Source organism: Polypterus senegalus, chromosome 11, assembly GCF_016835505.1.
Source record: "Polypterus senegalus isolate Bchr_013 chromosome 11, ASM1683550v1, whole genome shotgun sequence".
In the NCBI taxonomy this organism is placed as follows: Eukaryota; Metazoa; Chordata; class Cladistia; order Polypteriformes; family Polypteridae; genus Polypterus; species Polypterus senegalus.
This window is the reverse complement of record NC_053164.1, coordinates 27779365-27799424: the sequence shown is the minus strand read 5'-3', so window position 1 is coordinate 27799424 and position 20060 is coordinate 27779365. Positions and strand designations below refer to the sequence as shown.

Genomic DNA, 20060 nt, shown 5'->3' with positions numbered 1-20060 from the left:
GAAAGTGAAACCTCATTAATTCTGCAAACTTGTTTGAGAAGTGAAACAAACAGTATCACTGCAAATTCAATTATTCACAAATCATTTTGTGTATCATTATGTTCTGACTACACATGACAATAACCCTGAAGTTAACCGACTGATTCAGTACCGCGGCCACTGTGTTTCCAAATTTTGTTGATGTGTAACCAGATCCTTTTTGCTCAGGCAGTGTTCCCTTAATGGGTTGACCCCACTAGGTCCCCAGAACACAAACTCAGGTCTGCACCTGGCAGAGTGTGGAAAGCAACCTTCTAAGTCAGTCAAGCCAAAGGAAAACTCCTCTGGTATACTGTAAGTTACTAGTTGGACTTTTGCAGTGGGCTCATTCCACATACAACTAATTTGACCTCTCAACACCTGGACTGTATAGTATAAAGTTGACAGTTTTTACTGACCCTTCCAGTGACCCCTATTGAGCTTGCATCTCACTTCTGCTACCTCTGGGAGGATAACTAGAGAAAAAAACGGTAGCATTACCCAGAGTTATTTCCAGTGAATATAATACCAAAAAGTCAAATTATTTTACAATGAGCAAACAGTGTATCCCCCAAGAGGATACAGGACTGTACTATAAACCACAAGGGTATTCATTCAATTTCTACCAGTGACTGACTATACAGGTAAATGCGCCAGCTAGTGTAAATTACTGTACACTTATTATCTGCTTTACAAAAAGGGTCACTTAAATAAATAAACTCACATGTTAATGAAAAGCACCCAGATCTGTGCCCCAACAATTCAACGTTTTACTATGTTAGCATCTGAGTAAGGTGGTGGCAATGTTCTGCGGTGAACCTGATCAAAATTATCACCTCATTCCACCACTGGGCCATCCCTATGGGTCCTACCACACTGCTGCAAAATAGATTATAACCCAGGATGCAATGCATCATCTAGGTTAACACTGTATCAATATGAAGAACTAGAACAACAGAATCTTTTGAGATTTGAAATCATATCTATTGGTTGTCTTTCCCTTACATAGTAATGTCACCATTATTGATTTTCTATCCACGTAAAAATACTAAAGGCTGTGTCACATTAAGCGACTTTTCCAGTGATTTTCAGTTTTTCCCTTCATTTACATAATTGTAGCGAGCTGGAGGAAGAATGTGGCATGATCCATTGAAGCCTGTTGTGTAATGTGACATACACCATGACAAGCACTAACTATCTTGAAACCCGAAAAAATCGATCATACAATCAGACTCCGACTTATACGGCCATTCAAAAATGCGACACTTAATTTTTTTTTTTTTGTACATCTTTTTGCCTCCTCAAATTCGCACCAGTTTCTCAGACACATCAAATTTTGTTGCAGTAGTGCAGTTACCAATTTCTTTCGCTACTTCAACAACGTTTAATTTAAAACCAGCTTCATAGTTTCTTCTGATTGAACGCTCCGTCGTAGATAAGGGATGCTCTTACAATAAAGGTGTATGAGGGTGTGAGATACATAAAAACACAAAACATTGTAAATGTCACTTCGGAATAGTTTGGGTATTACTGTGTGGTCATGTAGGCACAATACACGTGGTTACTTTCTCAGGTGGGTGTTAACATATCATAATCTCTTGGACCAATAGTGTGAGTTTTCCGCATTCGACTTATATGACTGACATTATAAAATACCAGAAATTATAAAGTAAAATTAAGTCCCGACTTATCTGCGAGTATAATGTATACGGTAGTCGTCTGTGATTTGGTCCAACAAAATCTAAAAATGGCAGGCTTCCCGCGTCCTCCCTGCGTGGAATTTGCATGTTCTCCCGGGTGCTCCTGTTTCCTCCCACAGTCCAAAGACATGCAGGTTAGGTGCAATTGTCCCTAGTATGTGCTTGGGGTGTGTGTGTGTGTGTGTGTGTGTGTGTGTGTGTGTGCGTGCGTGCGTGCGTGCCCTGAGGTGGGCTGGTGCCCTGCCCGGGGTTTGTTTCATGCCTTGTGCCCTGTGTTGGCTGGGATTGGCTCCAGCAGACCCGTGACCCTGTAGTTAGGATATAGCGGATTGGATAATGGATGGATGGAAATCCAAAAACAGGTTTGATTTTTTCTTTAGATGTAAGGACGGGCTATGTGCGCATAGGAGCGGACAACCAATGAATAATCATCCAGAAATACAACACATGTAATGTAGTAATGAGGCATAAGGAATAAAAGGGCTTTAGACCTCACAAAAAGAAGAGAAGCTCATTTGATCTTTGTCATACCATGACAGAATGGAACAAAGAAAAAAACGCCAAGACTGCGAGGTGAACTCACCTGTTAACCTTTCATATGTTGCAGGCTCTGTCAGGCAGTAATGTATTGGCTGTCAGAAAATTAATTAGCATCACTGTGCTAGAAAGACATGACAGTGACACAGTCACTACATTTCACAGCACTTTTCAGTTGTTTAAACTGAAATAGTCTGGCAATGAGAACAGTAACTGCTGTCAACAAGTCTGACATACCGCATGATTAGTTGTCTTGTAATGTGACATTGGCTTAACTTGCCTTGATGGGGTCCTAAAACATTGTGGAGTGCCAACCGTGACTGATGAGGTTAAAATTTAAAATCTGTTCACAACTCCACCCTACACCGTGATCTGTCACAGAAGGATGAGGGGCAAGTAGTTAAAAAAAAAAATCAGACGCTTTGTCTATGGGGTGATCTTTGCTTACTTGGCAGCTCCATATCCAAGAGGATCTGCAGGGTGTTCCCAGGCAGTTGTGGTAAAACTAAACGCCTTATCTGTTACGCTGTCTCACCTGTAATATTTATGTTTTTGACAAGTTCTTGCATAAGACTGTGCAAGTTATAGCGGGCTGCAAATTGATTTTTAAGCCAGGAAAACAGCTGAGCGTTTGAGTCAGTAAGAAAATAAATAATAAAAACAAAGATATTCAGATTGCCTGCAAGTGCTTGCGGGCTGGATTTTGAAGTTTCCTCACGGCTCATTAATATATGAGGAAAATAAAAGTTTAAAGACAGGAAAAAAGGAAGGCCATCGTATTTGAGAAACATCCCAATGTGTTAATTTTGAAAATGAAAGCACAAGGGGGAAGTGTTCTGAAAATCTACATAACGCCAGAAAGGAGGAAATGAAATGGCAGGCTAGGCTCTATTAGAAGTTTTTCTGTGTGTGTATGTTTTTAATAGACGGAGGGCAGTGTCAGTTTTAACTTCAGTGTTTGTCTAACATTAAAAAACTGGATAAAGAAAGAAAAAAAAAAAAAGGTATAAAAGACATGAAAGAGTAAGTGGGGACTGTGCTTTCCAAAGAGAAGGGAATGGCAGGTTTTTACAGATAAGCTAAACAAACAGGCCAAAAAAAGTCCACATGCACGCACACATACACTAGGGATTTCCTGTATATTATAACTTCTTGAAAAACTGACCTATTGTTGGAATTATTGTTTTCCGTGACTTTGTCAGAAAAAGGGACTTCTGAATAAGAACGGAAGAATAAAAAAAAAAATATGAGAACAAAAGGAAAGTTGCATAAAGAGCAGATTATCTGAAAAACAATTACTGGTACTATCTTTTCTGTTTCATATTTTTCATCCATGAAGAGCTTCTAAAGGCTGTTCATCTTTTTTTTTTCTTTCTGCTTTTAGTGTTTAAATCCGGTAACTGGTCCTTGTTTTAATATCAATGTGAATGTGCACTGGATTAAATTTTAGAATTTTGACTTTTGCCTTTTCATTAGTGACCTATACTGTTTATTAGGTACAATACATTGGCTCACTTTTTATAACCATTCAACCATTCCTCATTTTCTGATGTTTCATTTGAAAAGCATTAACTGCTAACCAGAGATAACATTTTAATCCCACTTAATCCAGTTGAGACTGACAGTGGGGCTGGAGCCTGCATGGCAGTGTCAGTCGATTACAAGGCCAATTTGAAACAGCCAGTCTGAGAAAATCTGTCCTCCCAAAGAAAAATGCTACCGAGATATTGGGGGAAAAACCTTGCAGACTTCATATGGAGAATGACCAGGGGAATATTCAGCCCCAGAATTCTGCAAACATAAAGCAGTCAGTGTAGCATAGTGGTTAATTCATTGGGTTTAAATCCCACTAATGACACTGTGTTACCTTGAGCAAGTCAATTCATTTGCCTGTGCCACAAATGAAAAATAAATGTATCTCAAATTTGTCAGTCACCTTGGACAAAGGTGTCAGATAACTAATAACAGTAATAATGAGGCAGCAGCATGGCCTTCAGGCCACCCACTCATTTCTAAACTTTATATAATTGTGTTGAGAAAAAACAAGCAAAATGACACCTTTTATTGGCTAACTAAAACCATGGACTACTTGGTGGCTGAATATTCCCTTTTACAAATGTGTCAGTTTTTATTTGAAATGCCATTTATCGTTAGGTACTTGATTTATCATTTATGTGTTTTCATTTTAATGCTACCTACTGTTTAGTTTGTGAATTTACTGATCTTACAGTAACTGCTTACTCTCCTTATTTCCATGTTTACACCATTTACTGTTTAGTACTTGAACTCTCTCTTAATGGATGTGCTGTAGTATAATCCTCATTTCATTCACATCTTGTTCCGACATGGCTTACCTTTTAATTCTAAAATTATCACCTCATGAATTTTAATGTTAGCACTTTAGGCTCTGAATTCTCACTTACAAATTTTAGACAGCGCAGTGGCACAGTGCTAGTGCTATTCCCTTGCAACAAGAGTTCACGGGTTTTCTCTATGTGGAGTGTGTACATCTTATCTCCGTATCCATGTAGGTTTCCTCCCACAGTCCAAATACTGTTAAACTGGCCCTAGTTTGTGTTGGTGTGTGTGTTTACCCTGCAATGGACTAGCACCCTGTCTAGGAGTTGTTCCTGCCTTGTACCCGATGCTTGTTGGCATAGGCGGGCACCTTCTCTGCGACCTTGCTCAGGATAAGTGAGTTTGAAAATGAATGGACTTTACAAATTTTCTCTTTAACGACACTGACACTGATACATTTCGTGAACTTTATTCTTAATTTTAGTTTTAGAAATGTTTGTTCTAACTTTCCTTTTACATTACAGATTTGATTTAGCACTTCTTATTTAACTTCAGCACCACTAACAGTTTGGTACTTCAATTATATTTTGTAAACTTTGGCTGCAATGACTATATGGTACATGAATGATCATTTTAGACAATGCCTATATATAAAAAAAAAATCACCCTCTTGGAAGTTTTAACATTTTATCCACATTGAACTAAAGTGGATTTATCATTTTTGACACTGAACAACAAAAAAAGACTATTTGTCAAAGTGAAAACAAATTTCTGTAAAGTGACAAAATTAATTATAAATATAAAACACAAAGCAATTGATCACACAAGTATTCACCCTTTTATCATTACTGAAGCAACTGATTAGTTTTAGAAGTTACAGTACATCATTAGTTCAATGGAGAGGACCTGTCTGAATGGTTCAACTGATTCTAGTCTAAATGCCCTTGAATCTGTAAAGGCCAGTTTGTCATGGGTCAGTATGACCTTACACTACACAATGAAGACAAATTCTCCTAGCACCTCTTATGTAATGACTAAAAAGTACAAGTCAGGGGATGGAGACAAGAAAGCATCCAAGCCACTGAATATCACTTAGAGTCCAGATAAATAGTGACAGTGATTGTGCAAGAAGAAGACTAGTCAAGGAGGTCACAAAGAGACCTATGAAAACTGAGAAGGATATATTGGTTAGAGTTTGCCAGGAGGCACTTGGGAGAAGCTGGAAGATGGTTTTATGGTGAGATGAGACCATAATTAAGCTTTTGACAATTAGAATAAATGCCATGTTTGGCATAAGCCAAACACTGAAAAAAACAAAAAAAAACATGGTGATTGTAGCATTATGCTGTGGAGATGCGACATAATAAGGGAAGTTCTGGAAACAAACCTGATATAGTTTTCAAGAAACTTTCACCTTAGGAGAAGATGTTTTCTAGCAAGACAATGACCCCTAAACATAAAGCCAAAGCTATGCAGGAATGGTTTTAAAAAACAACATTGTGAATTTCTTGGAGTGGCAGAGTCAGAATCCAGATCTCAATCTAATTAAGAATTTGTGATTGGACATGCAACTGGGTCATTTTTTTGCAAAGAACAATTGGAAAAGAAATTGCATTGTCCAGCTGTCCTAATCACACAGATTTAAGGGTGTCATTTACTAAATACTGACTTTAAGGGTGTGAATATTTAAGTGATCTATTTTGTGTTTATTATTTGTAATTACTTCAGACCACTTTGCAGACTTCACTTTGACATTTAAAATTATTATTATTAAAATTCAAATTGAATCCACTGTGATTCAATGTTGTGTAGCAATAAAATGTGAAAACTACCAAGGGATGAATACATTTGATAGGCACTGTGAATGAAAACAATATTCCTTGCCTTTCATCACATCAGTTTCATCTTTTTATTCCCAAATGGATGTCAGAGTGCTGCTTGCTATGTTGACTTGCTCCTACAAGTAACGACAGTCTGTGCCTTCAACAGCTATCAACTATCATATTGTGCCTTTCATGTTAAAAGGGCCACCTCTTCACCTAAATATTCCTGCAGACTTTTTATGTACAGTATGTGAGATTATTCAAGACATTAAAACTCATTAAATACTTTGACTCAACTGATGTACAGGCAGTCCCCAGGTTATGTATGAGATAGGGACTGTAGGTTTGTCCATCCATTCATTTTCAAACCTGCTGAATCCGAACACAGGATAACGGGGGTCTGCTGGAGCCAATCCCAGCCAACACAGGACAAAAGGCAGGAAACAATCCTGGGCAGGGTGTCAACCCACACACCAAGCACACACTAGGGCCAATTTAGAATCACCATTCCACCTAACCTGCATGTCTTTGGACTGTGGGAGGAAACCGGAGCGTCCGGAGGAAATCCATAAAGACACGGGGAGAACATGCAAACTCCACGCAGGGAGGACCCGGGAAGCGAACCCAGGTCTCCTAACTGCGAGGCAGCAGTGCTACCACTGTGCCACCGTGCCGCCCCCTGTACGTTTGTACTTAAGTTAAGTTTGTATGTAAGTCAGAACAGGTACATTATTTAAATAAATGCTATTGTTGACAGACTGTAACCAAGTGGTCTGCCAATGAATGATGGAGTTTTACCTCGCTCTGACCTTTTTATTATTTCTACTTTATTTTCAATGGTGATGGTTTTTCTCTTCTTTACTGTATCACCAGCACTTGCATCAGATTTGTGTTTCAGAGACATTCTTGATAGGTGAAGACAAAAGGTTAAGATGAGCTCTTCTGCACAGCACTGTACACGCTATCACAGCAGGAAGGCACCTGTCGTCAACACGTCTGATGTACTGACAAGAGACAACTTCCTGCTATGTGCGTAACAGTACAAGCTGGCTTGCTATTGAAAATGAATGGGGGTGGCGAGGGGCGATTTACCACCCGCCCACCACACAATCACCTCCACTAGAGTATGCTGCCTGCAGCGTTCACCCACCAAGAACGAACACGGTGTGGCCAAAGGTGGGTAGTGAATCGCCCACCACCGCCCCCATTCAACTGGCAGCCACCCGAGGCACACTACAAAGCTACCCCCTGCCGCCCCATTCACCCTCAATGGCCTCCGTTCAGCCATAACCGGGCCTCCGCTTGCAGCATCAAAAGCTGACCACCGAGAACAAATTGGGCAGTCGTGTGTGGTGGGCGGGCAGTGAAACACCCCCATCCGCTCCATCCAACCAGCGTCCAGTCAGGAGCAGTAGCTGCGGTGGCGAGTTGTGCGGGCAGCGAATCGCCCCATCAAGCCTTCGTCCTGCACACGAGCAACAGCTGTGGCCCCGGTGACCACTTGCCGCCAGGAGCCGCCTGAGGGACACTACACTGCGTAAGCAGCAAAATTGGCCCCCTCCAACCTCCGTCCAGCCACCACTTGCAGCGTCTCCAGGACAACGGTGCGGCAGTTACTGAGACGCATGCATCGCAGCTGCGGCCCCGTTCGTAAGTTGTAGATCAGATGTCAGTAACTTGGGGACTACCTGTGTTTGTATATTTATTTCACCCATCCCTCCATCCATACATGCTTTGGTAACATACTAGTCCAAGTGTGTCAGTAGCTATTTTGGCAGCACTTTAGACAAGGCAAGAATCAAACCTAAACAAGGTGCTATTTCATTGCAGGACATATAAAGACCCTCATTCATACTGTGCAATTTCAAAGTGGCTCATTAACCTAACACACTTGTGTTTGGGATGTGTAGTGGAAACTGGAGAGCTGCAAGAAAAAAGTCAAACAGACAGGAAGACAACTTTCAAAATGTATACAAACAGTAACCAGGTATGTCATTTGAACCTAGGATGCTAGAATTGTGAGGCAGTAGCCATCACATCACCCTGTATACACCTTCTTGCTTTTAAACAGGGCTTGGACACATTTTCACCACTTTGGGCCTGTACCTTGGTTTTATTAATTGGCAGGGATATCTACTCTATGGAATTCAAGCTCCTACCAACTCCATAGGAATGCTGTTCAGTGAAATTATGCATGTAAACCAGCATAATGATGGTAGATTTAACTGGGTTTGATGGTAGTGGTGGTGGGAGGTGGTCCTTCCTTGCTCTGAAACTACCAATTCAAATCAATTTAAAACATCCTCTTTCTTTATATACAACCAGCAACAGCAGACTGCACAATAACATGCGTGAATACACTTGACTTACAGTTTTCATACTCTTTCTCTGTACATTTAGCATTCATTTGCTCAAAGGTTGATGTGCTTGCTGCTTCGTGAGCAGCTTGTTTTCTCCACTCTAGCGGCCCGCTTCTTCTCTTCTTCTTTTCACATTAAAACTGATTAAGTCAGTTTTTGTGTTGCAATTACTTAGTACATTTTTCTTACTTTCCACTTAAGCTGGCACTTAAGTGTTCAACCTGCCTCAAGAATGATTTAGCCAAATGCATGCGCTGCACAGCAGCCCTGCTGCAGAGAGTTGATTCTACAATAAAATAAAATAAAAATAAAAATCATCATCCGAAAGCGGACAGTAGAGGTCATGTATGTACGTACCAAATTTAAGGTCAATAGGTAAAACGGTTTGTGACCTGTAGGTGATTTAAAGTCCTGAACAGACAAACGGACAGACACAGTAGCGTATTATAAAAAAAGATTTTTGATTGCTCAGTTCTGACAGTGATTAGTAAAGAAGTAACTTTACAACAAACATTGACTGAAATTAAACTTTACATTGAGTTAAAGTTCAAAAGCAACATTCTGCCCCATCCATTTTCTGAACCTGTTTGATCTAGTTCAGTATCCTTGGTATCCACATCCTTTGCTAGAAGATGTCAGTTTAGCAGAGGTCACACATACATGATACTGGAGAGTGGTGACATGTTACAAACTGGTGAGACACGAATGTAGAATTTCATTGTTCTAGGTAAACATAATAAATTTGTACTTGATCTAGCTTCATAATGGGCACCTTGGTGGAAAACCACTGTACCCAGAGAAAAAACTAGTTAACTGGCACTTGTGTGATTCATGATTATTGTAATAAAATATGATGTATAGAGATAACAGTTTCCACTTTTGGTCCTAACAATTGTATATTCTGTGTACATACTGTATGGTGATTTTTTGTGTTTAATATTATAAGTGAAGGGACATATTATAAGAGTAAATTAAATGTTTCTCACATAACTCAGCTTTAAATTGGTATAGGAACAAGTAAATTATCTATTCATTATTTATACTTTTTAATTACAAAAACAATGAATATAAATAGAGTAGACAATAAATTAACAATGAGTTTTTCCCCAAAATGAGGTCAAGGTCAACTCAAACGTTGAATCTGAGGTCTTTGAAGGGAAATGGGTGGCATATAGTGCAAGATTCAGTTCTTTGCTAAAATCCCATCTGTTCGGTGTTTATGTGGAGTTTGTTCACTCTCCCGGAGTACATGTTTCTAGACATGCAGTTTCTGCACATATTCCAAAAGGGTGCAGTTAAGCCGATTACCGATTCTGATCTGACATGCACAGTTTGTGTGTCAGTGTCCCCCTATGATAGACTGTTTTTCCATCCAGGGTTGGTTCATATAATTCATCCAATGTTAATGTAATAGACTGTGGCCAGTGAGACTCTATAATGTAATAAGTGGGCTCTCAAAATGAGCGTCTGGCACACATTATTACTGCTCTGGTACACCCATACCCCTCAAGACTACTGTGACCCTGAGCCCTTCATTTAATCCCCCTCAACTCAACTAAAAAATGGTGTAGTGGTTAGCACTGCCACCTTTCAGTCCGAGGGCTATGCGCTCAGTCCTCTTCCCTACTTCCAAGACAGATGTACTGCCTTTCTATTTAATTGACAGCACCAAAAAGGCCCGTGTGAGTGGGTCCTATAATGGAGTGGCATTCCTCCCTGGGACTGGTCTTACTTTGGTTCTTATTCCTCAATACCTTGTACTATGAAAAGCAGATTCAGAAAATGGAAGGAATGGGGTTAGCAATAAATAGTGATGTCTTTCTTAATGAAGTTTGTTATTTTTGAGCAAAGACCTTCAGTTACTTATAATTTCATTTCAGGGAATGTTTCAGTATTTGACTTTGTAAGAAACATAATTCAGTTTTGAACAGAAACCTTAGTTTATTTTCAAGATATACTGTATATAAAATATATATTTTAAGAATGATAAATTATATTCTGGTTGTAAATATTAACTTGTTAACATGGTCATGGCTTATATGACCAAAAAATCTGTGGATAGAAATTAGCGAAAACGCACAATTTCTTGTATCTGACAATCATACCTTTTCTCAAGAAAGCATTTCTTAACATTCCTGCAAAACAGAGATCTGGCGGACTTTCCCCTAAATACCATCTAAAAATAAATTAATGTTCCCCAGCAGCATTTCCCCTTTTTACTTTTGACTCCAGCAGAAGGTTTCTCATTATGGTTACTGTTGATATTGAGCATAAAGATTAATTTTATTCCCACCACCAGTTTTTTAGACCGTGGCCTTGACTGCTTTCCTTTCTATTTATGCTTTGATTTAAACACTGAAGGAAAGACCTTGATTGACTTGTGTTGTAGCTTTATAAAGAAAAGTCTGTTATTGAATAATTCAGAGGGTTTTGGGGGTATTGGGTATTAGCGAGTTTCAGAATTGCAGGCATAAATATTGATGCTGCATGAAAACCTTGGCTTCAGCTGGTGGGAGGAGCACAATAATGAAACACATGGGAATAAAATGCTGCCTTACTTAATGGTGATCCAAAACAATTGCTAATATTTCTAGGGAAAACAGAATTCAGAGCGGAAAGAATATCATTTGGATACACATGCACATATATCCGGAGGAGAAAATGCTTGGCAGAAGTTTGGCACGTTATGTCCTGCCACTTTCAATTTAATGCTTGTTTGCTTCTGAAGGACACTCTGTCTATGCAGGAACCAATGAGGTCAAGATACACAAAGAGAGAAAATGTATATACATATACTGTATAAATATATAGAGTACGTAAATATATCAAAACGAGTATGTACCTGATAGCATGTATGTTCCAACATTATGAAAAAGTGGCTACACAGATTTTCATGAAAATTGTAAGGTAATTCGGTGATAATCCAATTTAGAATATAGGCTATACAGTGCCTTGCAGCAAGATCAAGGAGCAGTTTGAGTGGTTGGGGGGTTAGAAAAAGGGTTGTGAGATAGTACAGTTTCAAACAGGCCAGAGAAACAAAGCCACAAAAGTTGTAATGGTGGTGAAATGGTAAATGTAGTCATCTTTCGAATATTTATTACAAGGTCAATTCCCAGTCAGTCCACTTTTTCTTTAGTCGTGGATTTCCCTCACTATTATTGGCATGGTCCCATAATATTTGTGGGAAAGTAGAATTGAGTGTAAAGTAAAATTTGAATTAACACTGGGGCAACACCCAGCAATATTTACATTTATTAATTTAGTCAAAGCCTTTATCCAAAGCGACTTGAAACATTTCAGATACAATTGTTTCTTTTCTTTTTCGAATTGGATCACAGGTGAGTGAAGTGACTTACTCAGGGTCACATTGTGTAAGTGCTGGGATTTGAACCCACAAGCACAGGGTTTGACATCTAAAACTTAAACATCTGCACCACACTGCCTGCCTGCACAGTTAGTTAAATAACTTAACCATTCAGGAGAACATCAAGTAGCATATAAAGTATAAAATGACAAAACCTGCAGCTTCCCTCTTCTTACATATGTCTACCAAATGAGTTAGCTCAACTTACCCACCACAGTGTGGCACAAACACCCCTGATCACATCTCTCAACTCACACACTCTCTCTCTCTTTCTCTGTCAATCTACAAACTGGCCTTTTTCTTCTTCCTATCAGTCAAGCCTTTTCCCCCGACTCATCTCCTGGCTCCAAGCTTTGTCAGTCTATGGGCTTTCAGCAGCTTTAAACTTGTTCTTGGGGTCCAGAGAAGTCTCAGTTTTACTAGCATGGTCTTTGGAAGCCCTACTATTATAACAGGGACACCAGGCTAGAATTGCCACTACTGGCCATTTGTGCTCCAGGATCTCTGATACCCCCATTATCTCTTTAGAGTAGGATACACTGATTCCACACAGTGTCCAAAGACCAATTCAAAGTACCTGATCTACACTGTTAAATGCAACATCTGCACATTTTACAATAAACATGGCCCCGAAGCTCACATTTGTGAGTCACATGTATTCAATTATCAACTACTTTCTCCTAACTGAAAGTGTGCTCAAAATTGCAGGAACTCAATACATCCCCCCTAACACACACACACACACACACACACACACACACAGAGATACAACAATAAATTACCTTCTGACAAGTGGTTACCATGTAAAAAGTAGGGATTGTGCCTAAGCATACCCTGTTGTTAGGGATGACGGCTCCTAGCTTATCCCCTTCCATTTAAAATATGCGGGTCACTGTAGCCTTAATGAAGTGTTAGCTGAGAGTAGTCCCACAACCGCTAGTTCTCTGGTTAGCATTTAAAAAGTGTGGATGACAGGAACCAAGCTATGGTACACATAGGTTAAGATAAATTCACCAATTTCTGACTTCTTGCCTAACAAAAATACTGAGAGACACCAATATGTAGTCTATCTAAAACTGTATTCCACACAGGGCTACTTTTTCAAAAGTGTATGTGGTGTTACTATGTTAGTAAAGAGATTGTCCAAAACGTCTAGTGTAGCTATTGTGAGATACTAAGGGGAGATGATACCCTTCACCCACAATTTAACTAATATTTATTAAACGTTGGCCAGTGTTGCATAGCCATAGCCAAATACTAGCCTGAAGTTAATACCCACCAACCAACTTCTAGCTCATGGGTTACCACTTACTAATTTAAGGCCACTGCTGTGTAGATTTTCTGAAATATTAGCCAAAATGATAGCACTCGAAAACTAATTAATTATCCACTGTTTAAAATGTGCAGGTCACTGCTGGGATGCCGTACCCAAATACAAGCCAAGATAAATCCCCCAACTGTGGCATAACTGCACAGTCTTTCAAAAGTGAACACAGCATTATGATATTCTCATGGTGGCTAAGATGCCAGCTTGCTGCCTAACATTCAGAATAAGGATGACAGAAACCCCATTGTATCATACCCCAATCAAAGTGAGTTTAAAATCCTAGCTCACAACCCAGCTAGCCCATTTATTTTTCCAATCAGTCCCCTCGTTCACTTACTTTTAATCATTTTGAACTTGTGCACTTCCTTTGCGAAGTAATCTTCCTCTGCAGTCTCCCATTGGGCGCCATCGACAACCTGATTTGACATGTCCTGTACCATATCACGGGTGCTGTTGTAGAGGGACATCACCTCCAGGGGTACAGTGACCCCATCACTCTCAGTGGTCGGCTCCTGAGACATTTTAAGCTTACTCAGAATTTGGCCACGAATAGCTTCTATGCGCTTTTTGCGGACAAACTCCATGTCCAGGGTCTTGCAGGTAGACATGCCTTGTGTCCAAGACCAGGAGTCCAACAAGAGAGCCGTCAGCAGTAACAATCCTAGCAACTTCATGGTTTCACAGGAGAGTCACTCCACGTAGGAACACTAACATGCAAACACAGTTCTGAAGAGTGATTCTAAAAGGTGAGCCAGGTGTCTGCACTTAGTCGTCCTGGCATAACGGATGATTCTTCCTTTCAATCGTCTTTCTGCCAATTGTCTGACTTTTGTGCCTTTCTTTAATGTAAAGAAAGTACTAATCAGATGACTGAAAGTTCCTCAAAAGTCTATCAAAAATCATGTAGGTTTTGTTCCTTCTGATGCAGATAAAAACATAACTTTTACCTTTCAAGACCTCATCATACCCTATTTTTTTCAGTTTGTCTTCCTTTAAATCATATCAAAATACAGCAAAAGCAAAATTAACCTTTTCTGAGTTAACCTGGAGCCTTCAGTCCAGATATGAGTTACTTGCAAGGCTAAACAGTTCAGTTTCCATCCAGCTACTCAATTTTCTTTGCTGATAATTTAAAATTACTTGTTAAAAAAAAGAGAAGACACTTTTCTTGTATGTTCAGCAGATTCCACTACAATAAAAGACAGACAAGCCTCCAAGATGGTAAGGCGGCCCCAGAGCTCGACACCAGGTTCCCCGTTTTGTGTCAGTAAGACGCGAGCTACATGCTGAACTTCCTTACTCTCTCTCTCTCTCTCTCTGCCGGTTTCAGCTTGCAACACAACGGCATAAGATAGCACTTTTTTTTCTTCCTCTCCCAGGCCTCAGGTTTGCGCTTTTCTCTTTCTCTTTTTCGAGTGCCCGCCCAGGAAATGAAAGGGCCGTTTCTGTCTTTGCAAGTTACAGCTTCTCTGCAGCTTGCTCCCAGTGTTAAGGGTGATTAATATAGTATGGCGACCTCCGCCCCCTCAAAACACACACTCCCACTACCACCACCACCTCGAAATAAATAAATCAATTTAGACTGGTAACTGAGTTGGAAAAGAAACGCTTAGCCATAAAACTGACAAACAAGGAAATGTCAAAAAGTACAGACCATTGAGTTTAAGCAAATCAGGTTTCAATACTGAACAATTGTTACAAGAAAGAGAGAATCAAAATAAAACAAAAAATGGAAATCAAGGGAAAGAAACCCAGCCCAAGTGGAAAGGTAACAAAGCAACAAGCAAGCAATCTTTTAAATTGAACCCTTTTTACTTGCATTTAGTGTCAAGCTCAAGCCATTCTGGGACATCCATCCTCCTGGACAGCTGTGGGCTTCCATACCTCTCATTCTCTCTTCTGCCTACAGGTATTTGTGGGCCTTTTTTTCCTTTCCCCCTCTGGGAACAGCTGTTAGCAGGTGAGCTTCTACCAGGATAAGCTGCAATTACACAGAAACAAGCAGACAACATGTTTGTTTAAAGTTGTGAGAGAAATTCTTTTACCTTTTTATGAGTTTACAATCACAAAGCTTGTGGTCAGTTCTTTCAGCAATACATTCCAAAGCCTGCAGAAAAAATGCACAAAGGTTACCTTTATTAGTAAAGCAGGAAACCATTTACTTTTTCCTCCCATTTGCTTTTCTCAGTTAGGGGTGCTGTAACATCTCAGTGAGCTAAACAGACTGGGCCACCCAGCCCCCTCATAACAGTCTCGAGTTCCTGTTGAGCGAATTCTCAGACAATGCCAGGCTAGACAAGAGAGTCATCTCTCTTTTGCCTGCTGCATCTTCACCCAGTGTGGGTAGGAACTAAGTGGGCCTCCTCACTACATGCCCCAAATCACCTTCATGATCAAGAAATACAGCAAGCTGTTACACAGCCATATGGAAATGCCGTGACAGAATTGCTGATAAAGAGATAATACTTTATTTGTCCCCAAGATAAAATTAAAACTTTACAGAAGTTCAAGAAAATTACAGATATTATAATAAACAACAATTCCCCCAAAAACACATAAGAACTTCTAGCTTGGATAGTAAGATAGTTGTTGCTGTTAAAAACAAGCTTGTAGGTGGCAGTAACTTAAGGTTAGACCTGCCCTGTTGTACCACTAAGTGCAAAGTAAGATATTCAATGGCATTTAGGTTACAGGCATAGGTGGAATGGATTTAGGTATACTAGAATGAAAACGTTAAACAATTTATACTTAAAATACATAGTTACATATATTTACTCTCTCTATATATAAAATCCTAAGCCTAAAAGTGCATGATTTTGTGATCTTTTTTGTCACGCATTAAATCAGGCTTATTTTAACACCTACATATATATATTTGGTATCAATATTTTCAGAATTTATCGAACTTTAATGTGATGTTATTAGATTTCCAGATTGTTATTCCATTTTTAAATTATAAACTACAATATTACGAACTCACATCCCGAGAGACGAGACTTTGTGCCAACAGATTTAACCACGCCTGGGGCCGCAAATAAAAGACAAAGAGTAGATGATAAAGACAGCTGCTGTACAGGCTTTTTAAAGTTTGAAGCGCCATGCGAGATGCAGATCACAAGGCATGGCAGCAGCAGCAAGCTAGCAGATGATCGAGCAAAGAGGAGGTAAAAAAATAAAACTGTACTTGTTTCCCATTGTATCACTGTTTGAGACGGGATTTCAGGGGAGCGACTGTGTCTCCTTGGGGTGTGTTCAGCCCCACTCTTCACAACACGAGCGGCAATGATGCGAAGTGGCAGGTGCGTAGCACAGGCCATGGGGGTTGGAGAGCGAAGTGAGCGGGGGTAAGCCCCCTAATGTACATATATACATTCACCAATATAAATCATCTGTCTATGACCTGTTCTTGATTTGATTTTGTTTCAAGATTAAAAGCTAACCAAGAAGCACCAGACAGCAACTAACAACATGGCATATTTGGTATAACTTATTTGTACCCAAGAGGAACTTACAGAAGCTCATTAAATAGAGAAAGGATGTGCAGCATTGTTCATAATGGCATCAACTTTTACCTTCATACACTTCTCCACTACTACATTGTGAGTGTGTCCCATAACTACAGCTGCCTTTTATATCAACTTGTTTATTTAGTGGGCCTCTCATGAAGTGATGTTACATCACGCCATAGTGTAGAAAACTGCATTGGCCATCACAGGAATTTAGAACATGTAAAGGATTTCACCATTCAGATTAAAAGAACAGAGTCTGCAAAAAAAAATCAATTTGTTTTGACCTTTCTTATGTAGCTCCCCTGTGTTACAAGACCAGTCCAGGGGGTCATTGATGTAAACCCCCAAGTACTTGTAGGAGTACATGATCATTACATTCACTCTACATATAGTTAATTATTTAATTAATCAATTAGTTAACTGGTGACATTATATTGGCTCCAAAAGACTGAGTCTGGGTAAATGCTCGAGTGTGCCCTTTAACTGACTTGTACCATGGCACTTGGATTGGGTTAAGTAAGTTCGATAGTGGATGTATGGATTTTAACAAAAGCAAGGAAGTGTGATGCAGTGGTTAAGGATTTAGTACTTCAAATCCTGCTACTGACAGTTTGACTATGAGCATACCACTTTGACTGTCTGTGCTCCAATTGGAGAAAACAACAAAAAAATGTAAAAAATTGTATCTCGACTGTTGTAAGTCAGCAAAGTAATAAAAACAATATCTGTAAAGATATACAGGATTCTGGATTTGTAAATTGGAGGAAAATAAACAACCTGAATACACATAATGTAGGCAGTACAATTTACTGTGTTATCAGTTTCTTTTAGCTTTTGCATCAGTGGCTACTTCAAACAAGTAAAGCATAAGCTCATACTGTACATATCATACATATATTTTACATATATACACAAACACACAGATAGAGAGTAAATCGTCAGGGGCTCCAGGGGAGACTACATTTAATGTCAAAAATGAAAATGTGTAATAATTATATATAACATCTCAAATTTTCTTGTAAATAAGTGTGGTGAAAAAGCTTCAGAACACAAACCTTCAGTTTTTTCCTGAGGCTGTTCAATTAAGGAATGCTGATTTCCGGTGTTGATGGTGTTTAAATAAGAAGTAAAGGCGGAGTTAATGAGAGCGGAAGCAGAAGTGAGTCAGCTGTCCACTGGGGACTTCTACACATTAAAGAAAACAGAAAATTAGTTAGTGGCAGTGTCATAGACAATATTGTCACTGTATTTTTCTTTATACCATCACCTATGAAAAACCCTCGTAGCTTTCATGTGTGACATTATATACTATATACATGGGATGCATTCAGAATAAGTTTTTGTAATTCACTAATCCATCAGTCTTTACAGGTGGTAAACTAAAACACCAATTGCTTGTTTATTTCATTTAAAGCGAGCCTATGCTCCGTCAACATTATCAAGTAATAACAGGTCTCCCTTTCTGAAACAGTAAGGCCAAAGCCAGCACCATTTAAAATATTTGCATCATGTGACAGTGTGGGGGAAGCAAATAATAAAAAGTGTGGCTGAATTTTCAATTTTGTATTTATAGGAAACTCAGTGTATTGATAATTTAAACACATCAAACATACATACAGTATACATACTGTATACAAACAAGTTCAGCCAAAAAGCTGAGCTGTATCTTTTTTTTTTTAATAAACAGCCATTTTGCTTCCACCAAATACAAGAGGTAACCATGGGATCAAATGCTAAATTATTGCAGTTCTCTCTCCCATCTCCACAGGAGCCATTTCTCATCCTGACCTCACTTCTCTGTTATTCCAGAAAAAAACAAACAAAAAAGTTGGATTCACTTTTACAGCTTTTGGTAAAACTTTTTAAAGAGGGTAGCTGTTGCTAAAACAAAATTATTTATAGAAACTTTTTTCTGAAAGATTATTCATGTCTCCTTTAGAAAAGGCACTGAGCTGGATGATCCGAGAAAGAACTAGACGCCAGTATGGAGATAGAGAGACCTTTATGGGGAGGAAGCTTTTTAGAAAAAAAAGGTGTCCCCAAAACTGCACACTCCAGAGTGATCTGTCTTGGAGGGTATAGTCTTCCCCAGACACAAGGGGTCTGATGTAACTCCAGAAGTTAGTAAAAGTAGTAATTGTCGACACTTCGGTTTTAAAGGACACCCTAAACAAGGTGCTTACACTTCATTGGAGATTAAAAGAGCAAACTGGAAGCTATGTCTCACTGGGACTTGAAGAGGATGAAGGTTGGAAGAGAAAAAGGTCTGGAGGACCCGAGAGTCTGGAAAACCATTAAAATAAAAGTAAAAATGTCTCACATTAATTCTATTATTTGAATATTCAATACTTTGTGTACTTCCCTTGTCCCCCTAACCATTTTAATTTTTATCTATTAAATTAGTGTATTTATCATAACGTACAGTTTATGTTTATCCCCAACAAAGCTACACAATATAAATATCATACTTGTATATAATTTATTATATGCTGGGGTACAGATAAATAACCCTGGATACATTTCTGTCTAAATTCAATGTATACAAATTCCTCCAGTAGTCACATGGGACTTCTACAGGTACCAAGTTTTTCTTCATGATTTTGAAGCTGTTTAACAGATTAATCTAGTCATATTTTTACCTACATTTAGGCCAATTTAGGACAGCAGATGGCCAGAGACTATGCTAGTGGCGCAGTGGTAGTGCTGCTGCTTTGCAGAAAAGAGACTGTGGAAGATTGTGGGTTTGCTTCCCGGTTCCTCCCTGTGTGGATAGTGCTTGGAGTACTGAGAAAAGTGCTATATAAATGTAATGAATTATTATTATTATTATTAGAAGCACTGAGTGGCAGACCGCAACCAGTCACTCATAATTGACTAATTTAAAGTTACCAATTAACCTAATGAGCATTTATTTTATAGGAGGAATAAAAAGAGAAAGACCCATGAGGAGACAAGGCAATAATACAAACTGCAGATAGGTCACACAGTGTGGCCCTTTAAAAAAAGATTATAAATGCAATATACTTGCATTATATCATACATGAGAAAAATAGTTTATCATTAGTTATGAGCAGTAAATTCACTTACTCTTTTACCTACAAAGGATGCATGGAAAGTTCCA

The 20060-nt window shown here is 39.1% G+C and overlaps 1 protein-coding gene across 1 annotated transcript in view; it reads right to left on the bottom strand.

Annotated features, from left to right (window-relative positions):
- The window catches only part of LOC120538772 (transforming growth factor beta-1 proprotein-like), an 88520-nt gene extending 73630 nt beyond the window's left edge, over positions 1–14890 (bottom strand). Inside the window, exon 1 of the mRNA XM_039768238.1 lies at positions 13768–14890. Coding sequence (XP_039624172.1) covers positions 13768–14104 — 337 coding nt within the window. The 5' untranslated portion in view covers positions 14105–14890. The remainder of the gene's footprint in view (positions 1–13767) is intronic.
- Between the last annotated feature and the right edge of the window lie 5170 nt (positions 14891–20060).